Consider the following 8,416-nt stretch of genomic DNA (forward strand, 5'->3'; position numbering starts at 1 on the left):
CTTCTTCCTGACAGCATCCAGTTGTCTTATAACAGTAGGTGGCGCAGACAGTGGATCTTGTCCTGGTAAAGGAATTACAAATCTGTAGCAACTCTACACTGACTGCATCACAAGCCCTCGTGAATAAAGTGAGTGACTTTTGACTCTCTTATTTTCTATTCATGGATTTTATTAATTAATAATACTTTTCAGAGAAGTAAATGAGTCGCATAATAGCTTACTTACTAGACATTAAGTTTATTTGTGGGATAAAACCAGTTAAAATGTCTAAAACGGCTAAAAATTGTGTGTGTGTGTGTGTGTGTGTGTGTGTGTGTGTGTGTGTTTTCTTCAATGCTATATTAAGTAAAGATCTTGCTCCATCAAGATGTTTTGTAATATCATATATTGATATTTCAAAAATGTATTATCATTAGTAATATGCATTGCTAAGGACTTAATTTTGACAATTTAAAAAGCGATTTTCTTCTCTTTTTTGCACCCTCAGGTTGCAGATTTTCAAATAATTGTATCTCAGCCAAATATTGTCCTGTCCTAATAAACCATACATTCCTCTTTGGAATGTACTGCTAATGTGTGTCAGGATTATTATTGTTAACTTAAACTATTATAATAATAATAAAAAACATAAAAAATACTTATTATATAAACTTATAATAAGTTATATATTATAAGTATATATATATATATATATACTTAAAATATAAACTTGAAAAACATAGATGAGAATTAGAAATATTGCTTTTAAAATATGTTGAATAACTAAAATGTATACTGAAATCAAATAAAGCTAAATATAAATATTACAAATAATGAAAATAAAACTGGAAATATAAAAATGTATGAATACTATAAACAACATAATACAATGTTATAACGTATCATGAAAATTTATTGTATTTGTTTTATATCTGGGTTTTTCGTTCCCTAAGTATAAGTAACATGTAACATTTGGTAATGAAAGTTATGAAATATCAACTTGATTCTTGAATGAGCTATTGAAAGGGTCATGCAGTCTCTCATTACCCAAACAGAATATGACAATTAACTCAATTAACCAAGACTATTTTGGTCAACCGGCTTCACCAGAAAGACTACGCTGGTCGACCTGCTTCACCTGTTTAGTTTTGTATTAGAATAGCATGACTATGCTGGTGCACCTGCTAGACCAGCACCAAAGCACCATGAACCAGAATAAACCAGCCTGGAACATCATGCAGATTCATGCTAGTGTAAGACAGTCTTTTCAACAGGTGCACTAATTTCACAGATTCACTGCAGAGAATAGTTCAAATAGTTGATAAAGAAGTCATTATCTTCGTTGTCTGTCTCTCTCTCTCTCTCTCTCTCTCTCTCTCTCTCTCTCTCTCTCTCTCACACACACACACACACACACACTTTTTCCAAATGAGCCTTTCAATTATCTGGGTGCTTGTCTTCTGTTGATGTGACTACTCCATCACTAATAAATTGACAAATTGCTCGTGTCATTTTGCATCTGTGAGTAAATGTGCAGATTCCTTTTTGGGGAAAGAGTTATATTGTCCTAAAGGGGCTTTTGAAGGAGATGTAATTTTAGGCAATAACAAATGTTCCTTTATCTATTATGCAGTGATCTCGTCTGCATGGGTCTGCAGTTGAGAATGAATTACAGCTACAGGATCAGACTAAGACTCTCACAGTTCTGTTTGTTATTATGAAAGCAAGCCTTAAATAATGTTGTTAGTTTATATTTGTTTAGTTTAATGGGCACTCAATATGCCATACAAATGTTGTGTTCAACATATATGGAATAAAATTATTAAGAGAAACTTTAAAGTGACATATTTTTCTAAATATATATATATATTTCCTACATTTTAATTGAGAGATAAGTATTGCAAACTGTCAATCAATGTGAAGATTGCATTTGATTACACTGTGCTCTGTACCTTTATGCTCATAATAAGCCATCTGCAAATACTGAAAATAAGTGGTCTAATTTTGGAAAACTGGCTGCACTTCTTAGACTTTTCTGCAGTGTGCCGACCCTTTTCATTGAGAATTTATTCCGGGCCTATTCTTTTAAAAGGTTAAAGTATTTCAAGTCCAGACAGCCCACACAGACCTCATTAAAATCACTGGGCTTCTTTCTCGATACAAAACTGATGTAGTCTTCATTGTGATTAAAATTATGCACATTTAAATTTGGCTCTATCCCTATATTTGAGTTAGGCATACTTCATCTATGTAGGAAATTAAAAGTCAGATATGCCCTGCTTGCTCACTGAAGGACAATCTTTTTTCCGCCATACCTAATTTTAGTACTCACTAAGAAAAATTTTGTATTTGTTTTCTAAATTATTTTTGATTAAGATCCTGTATCTAAATACCTACATCATATACCCTTTACAAATATATGGTAATTCTTGCATAATGAGCATTTTAATTAGCATGGAAGCATTGGATTTAATTCATTATACATTATTATTCATGATATACATGATACCGTGGCATATTCATCTGAAATTACTATTATAATGAGATTCTATCTTCTTTTGACACTCGTTAACTCCATGTCAGTGGAAAATCATTACAGTTCACTACCTTGGACTGTATTTCTCTTCAAAAGCACAATGCATGAGTGTAGTAAAAATCAGTTCTTAATGAAGAGTTATCTAATGCAGTTAGCCTATTCCTGAGGGAAAAATCAAATATTGTATCTATCCCTATGAAGCAGTTGTACAGCCTGCTGAGTTCAGCACATGTGAATGACAGCTCACGGTGCTTCAATGCATCTGTTTAAGACAATGCATTGCATTTTAATAAGCTTGTAGACACTCAATCCTTAAGGTGAATCAATTAAAACTGGTATGAGGGCTGCAAAAGCAGATATTTAACATATTACTTGCATTTAAGGAATAGTTCACCTACATTTTTTTTTTTAATTACTCTCCCTCATGTAATTCCAAACCTGTATGACTTTCTTTCTTTAATTAAGAAAAAAGTTTTTAGTGTTTGTGTCCATTCAGCGAAAGGTCCGTTGGCTGTTTTGGACTTTTGGCTTGATTTTCATTACATGAACTATAACATATATCTAGTCATACAGGTTTTGAATTACAGAACTGTGAATAAATGATGACAAAATGTTTTGTTCTTCAGATATTATCTTCCTCATTTCTCTCTCGCTTGATCAGGTGTCACCGTGGTGGTGTCATTGGTGCACTAAGAAAATCATGCTCATGGACTGGAGGCGACCAAACTGCACTGGATTAAACACGTGTGGAGAGCAAAGTGTGCAGAAGAAAAAAAGGAAGCACAATCCCTAAGGAGTGGCTCTTGGTGTCGTTGCCATGGATCACACAAGCCCAGGCAGCCTCCACAGCTGAGAGACTGTCCTGAAAATGGAGGTCTTCAACCCTGGCTGCGTCTCCAGTTTGCGAAACTGTCTGGGTGGAATCTATCAAATCTTGAGCGCCTGCTCGTAAACAACCGGACACCATCAAAATTCGAATGGAGGCTTAATGAAGGATGCTCTCTACAAGGCAAACTGGGCACTGACACAAATGAAGTATGTAGCATCATTCACAGCATCTAACACAGAGACTCTGCCAGTATGGAAGAACAGACTACCACTGTGATTCAGATTTACGTAAATGACACTAAGCAGTTCAATGCTTCGTATGACTTCAACCTAACCGATGTGAAAGAAAGCATAGACACCTATGAGTTTTACGTTATCGGCCTGTTTCTCTCCTGCCTGTACACCATATTATTGTTCCCCATTGGCTTCATTGGGAACATCCTCATTTTGGTGGTCAACCTCAACCACAGGGACAAGATGACCATCCCTGATCTGTACTTCGTCAACCTGGCCGTGGCGGACCTTATTCTGGTGGCAGACTCGCTCATCGAAGTCTTCAATCTCAATGAGAAGTACTACGACTACGCCGTCCTCTGTACCTTCATGTCGCTGTTCCTCCAGGTGAACATGTACAGCAGCATCTTCTTCCTGACATGGATGAGTTTCGACCGATACATTGCTCTCGCTAACTCTTTGAGCAGCAGTCCACTGCGGACCATGCAGCACGCTAAACTCAGCTGCAGCCTCATCTGGATGGCCTCTATCCTGGCTACTTTGCTTCCTTTCACCATTGTGCAGACACAACACACCGGCGAGGTGCACTTCTGCTTCGCCAATGTCTTTGAGATCCAGTGGCTCGAGGTGACGATCGGATTTCTGGTGCCCTTCTCCATCATTGGCCTGTGCTACTCCTTGATCGTCCGCACCCTCATGCGATCCCAGAAGCACAGGGGACTGTGGCCGCGCCGGCAGAAGGCCCTGCGCATGATTGTGGTGGTGGTGCTGGTGTTCTTCATTTGCTGGCTGCCTGAAAATGTTTTCATTAGCATCCAGCTGCTCCAAGGCACAGCAGACCCGTCGAAACGCAGCGACACCACACTGTGGCACGACTACCCGTTGACTGGACACATCGTCAACCTGGCCGCATTCTCCAACAGCTGCCTAAACCCGATCATTTACAGCTTCCTCGGGGAGACTTTCAGGGACAAGCTGCGCCTTTTCATCAAGAGGAAGACCAGCTGGTCTGTGGTTTACCGCTTCTGTAATCATACCCTGGATTTGCACATCCATGTCAGGAGCGAGTCTGAAGTGTAGCACAGGTGTGGCGACCTGTAATTCCTGAGGTTGACATCTGCCTTGCCTCGCTTTCCAGAACTTGATCATGAATCGACGGAGAGAGATTTGGGTTAGCTTGACGCCTTGAACACTGCCTAATTCTTAAAGTCGGCTGAGCAAAACAAGGATTATTCAGGGTGAATCACCTGCTCTTGAAGTGGATTATAAAACGCAGATGCAGAGTTTGGCTTACGGCTACCTTTTACAAAATACGACAACAAGTCACAATGAAGATGATATTCTCTGAGTCCATTTTAAGGAAACAAATAAAGTCTTGGAAGCATGAGTTATTGTTACATATATTCTTCTTTTCATATTTTAATGCTACTGACACTGATACAATCAACAACTTAATCTGTTCTGCTTCAAGACTGAATAAATGCATATTTTGTAGGATTTTTCATTGAGGACACCTTCAGGGGGGATGCTAAAAACGTGAGAATCTTTCGTCATATTCAAGAGCGTGAGATTTACTCCCAGGCCAATTTTAGGGATTCCATAAACAATGGTAAACAGCACTAATGCTTGAAAACGTAAAGTTCATCACTCTAGGTTTACACAAAAACATCATTATGGAAACAGTCAAGTAAATTCAGTTCAATGCAAGCATATTTGGTGGATTACTGGTCATTTGGACAAGTGTTAGCGACACTAAACCCTCCTGTGGCTCCTGTTTCCAGCATATAATGCAGTGACTTCGGAAATGTGATGTCCAGCACAGCGGTTTACCTGACCCAGAGTTATTTGTTGCATGCTCATTCCACTTATTTTCTCATGATTGCTCTCTATCAGCAAAACAAGAAGAAATTGCAGTAGATTGCTTTGAACTGTATAGGGGGTTACTCAAATAAGTGTACACTGTCAAGACTGATATGGATAATAAAGCAACACTATGTAAGTTGTCTGTATTCAAAATTTGCAAAATGTAAACAATAAGCGAGTACATCATAAATTCATCTACCTACCAAAAAAGTCTTATCGCAAATCACTATGATACATTTATAATAAGTGATTATTTTTGGACTGTTGTAGCCTGTTCGGGTCGTCACCGCTGGGGAGTAACAAATACCTGCATGAATCACCATACACATTTACTTGGAGAAGTAGCTCCGGTTAGAATGTTCTTCCATGGGGTGTTTGCAGTTCTGTTTATTAACCGCTAGATCGCCAAAATGTACATACAGGTGCATCTCAGTAAATTAGAATGTTGTGTTAATTTATAAAAATAAATTTTTATAAAGTTATAAATTAACTTTATAAAAGTTAATTTATTTCATTAATTCAACTCAAATTGTGAGACTTTTGTATTAAATAGATTCAAAGCACACAGACTGAAGTAGTTTAATTCTTTGGTTCTTTTAATTGTGATGATTTTGGCTCACATTAAACAAAAAAAAAAAACACCAATTCACTTTCTCAACAAATTAGAATATGGTGACATGCCAATCAGCTGATCGACTCAAAACACCTGCAAAGGTTTCCCGAGCCTTCAAAATGGTCTCTCAATTTTCTTCACTGGGCTAAACAATCATGGGGAAGACTGCTGATCTGACAGTTGTCCAGTAGACAATCATTGACACCCTTCACAAGGAGGGAAAGCCACAACATCCATTGAAAAAGAAGCTGGCTGTTCACAGAGTGCTGTATCCAAGCATGTTAACAGAAAGTTGAATGGAAGGAAAAGGTTTTGCTTAACCACAGACAACGTCAGAGGCGTCTCACCTGGGCTAAGGAGAAGAAGAACTGGACTGTTCCCTAGTTGTCCAAAGTCCTCTTTTCAGATGAGAGCAAGTTTTGTATTTCATTTGGAAACCAAGGTCCTAGAGTCTGAAGAAGGGTGAAGCAGCTCACAGCCCAAATTGCTTGAAGTCCAGTGTTAAGTTTCCACAGTCTGTGATGATTTGGGGTGCAATGTCATCTGCCGGTGTTGGTCCATTGTATTTTTTGAAAACCAAAGTCATTGCACCTGTTTACCAAGAAATTTTTGGGGCACTTCATGCTTCCTTCTGCTGACCAGCTTTTTGAAGATGCTGGTTTCATTTTCCAGCAGGATTTGGCACTTGCCCACACAGCCCACACAGCCAAAAGGTTAAATTGACCTTTCAGATAAGCTGAAAGCCACTGTCAAAGAAACCTGTGCTTCCATACCACCTCAGCAGTGCCACAAACTGATTACCTCCATGCCACGCTGAACTGAGGCAGTAATTAAAGCAAAAGGAGTTCCTACCAAGTATTGAGTGCATGTACAGTAAATTAACATACTTTCCAGAAGGCCAACAAATCACTAAAAACCTATTTTTACTGGTCTTATGAAGTTTTCTAATTTGTTGAGATAGTAGTGAATTGGTGGGTTTTTGTTAAATGTGAGCCAAATTCATCACAATAAAAAAAAAAAAAAAAAAAAACTAAACTATTTCAGTCTGTGTGCATTGAATTTATTTAATTCACAAGTTTCACAATTTAAATTAAATTACTGAAATAAATGAACTTTTCCACAACATGCTATTTTATATTGCTGCTTTCATATGGATACACAATAAAACTTGAAATGATTGTGTCACTGTTCAAAATGTGTCGGGATGATTTAAGAATCATTTAAATGTACAGTACTTTCGTATAGAGATATTACAAATGATAACAAGAGCGTCTTGATAACAGGAAGCTGATATTCTCCCCTAGAGTGAGCCCTCTCATGCCCAGGGCTAAAACAATATATGACTCAAATTATTTATAAACACAGTGGCAGTCTGAGGGCTTTTTCCCAAGTACAACTGAACAAAGATAAACAAATACAGGAAAATGAGAAATTAAAAATAATAATAATGATCTCAAAGTTGGTGCCTTGGGATTTTTTTGTTTTGTTATCATATCATTGATCATACAAAATGATCAATATAATGATTTGGGTTAAGTGTGGTGCAATGCATTTGAGCCTGAGAAAGCAGAATGAATAAATAAATATCCCAATTTTCACAATAAATTATAAAATGGTTGTCAATTTTGTAATAAGACCACTAGGTAACTCTTAGTTTGAAGAAAGCTGTCTGTTACACTATAGAAAGGTGAGGGGACTTCTATGCATAATTGATCTATTCCCTTCTTATATGGAAAACAAGATTGTAGTATCATATAACAAAATATTGGTTTTAGCTTATGCCACAGTTAAATCACTTATTGTTTATTATATAGTTAGAAGTAGTTAAATAACTAAAACTGAGCAAAAGCACTTAAATATGATCGAAACGGAAGTAACATTTTTAAATATCAAATTTAAAATAAAAGTATTAAAGACTATACAGGCATATACAGTAAATAATACTCACTGCTCTAGAGACAAGTTATGAAAACACTAAGATCAGTGGAGAAAATGCTAGTTGATCTGTAACCCGTTTGTTGGTTTTTTACATAATTTTGATAAAATGTATTTCGTAGCATGTATCAGTTGCAGTTGCAATAATGTAACTGTGGTTGATAATCACAAGCGTATGTCATTATGGAGTGCTGAGTGATGCAAAGAGATTGGTTAATATAGATCAGCGCAACAGAACATGCAGTTCTTCCGTAGTGTGCAAGAAGAAAAAAGTACAAAAATAAAAATAAGACAGCCTGGCAAAACCAAGAAATGTTTTTCCAGCTGTAAGAGCTCAGCCTGGGAAAAATATGTAAGCATTGTTTGAATAACTTTTAATGAATTTGTAAAGACATCACCAGGAAAATTAACAGATTTACTCTGTAAAG

At 37.0% G+C, this 8,416-nt stretch overlaps 1 protein-coding gene across 1 annotated transcript; it reads left to right on the forward strand.

Annotated features, from left to right (window-relative positions):
* LOC127943081 (G-protein coupled estrogen receptor 1-like) lies at positions 1–4,964 on the forward strand. Its single transcript, XM_052539227.1, has 2 exons — positions 1–128; positions 3,177–4,964. Exon 2 carries the CDS (start codon positions 3,596–3,598, stop codon positions 4,655–4,657), a length of 1,062 nt encoding a protein of 353 aa, XP_052395187.1. The 5' UTR covers positions 1–128; positions 3,177–3,595; the 3' UTR covers positions 4,658–4,964.
* The last annotated feature ends 3,452 nt before the right edge of the window (positions 4,965–8,416 follow it).

The sequence above is a fragment of the Carassius gibelio genome, chromosome A3 (genome assembly GCF_023724105.1).
Source record: "Carassius gibelio isolate Cgi1373 ecotype wild population from Czech Republic chromosome A3, carGib1.2-hapl.c, whole genome shotgun sequence".
NCBI classification, from domain to species: Eukaryota; Metazoa; Chordata; class Actinopteri; order Cypriniformes; family Cyprinidae; genus Carassius; species Carassius gibelio.

What these genes read in the sequence shown, in the direction of transcription:
- LOC127943081 (XM_052539227.1), top strand. Translation starts at nt 3,596, where the DNA reads ATGGAAGAACAGACTACCACTGTGATTCAGATTTACGTAAATGACACT.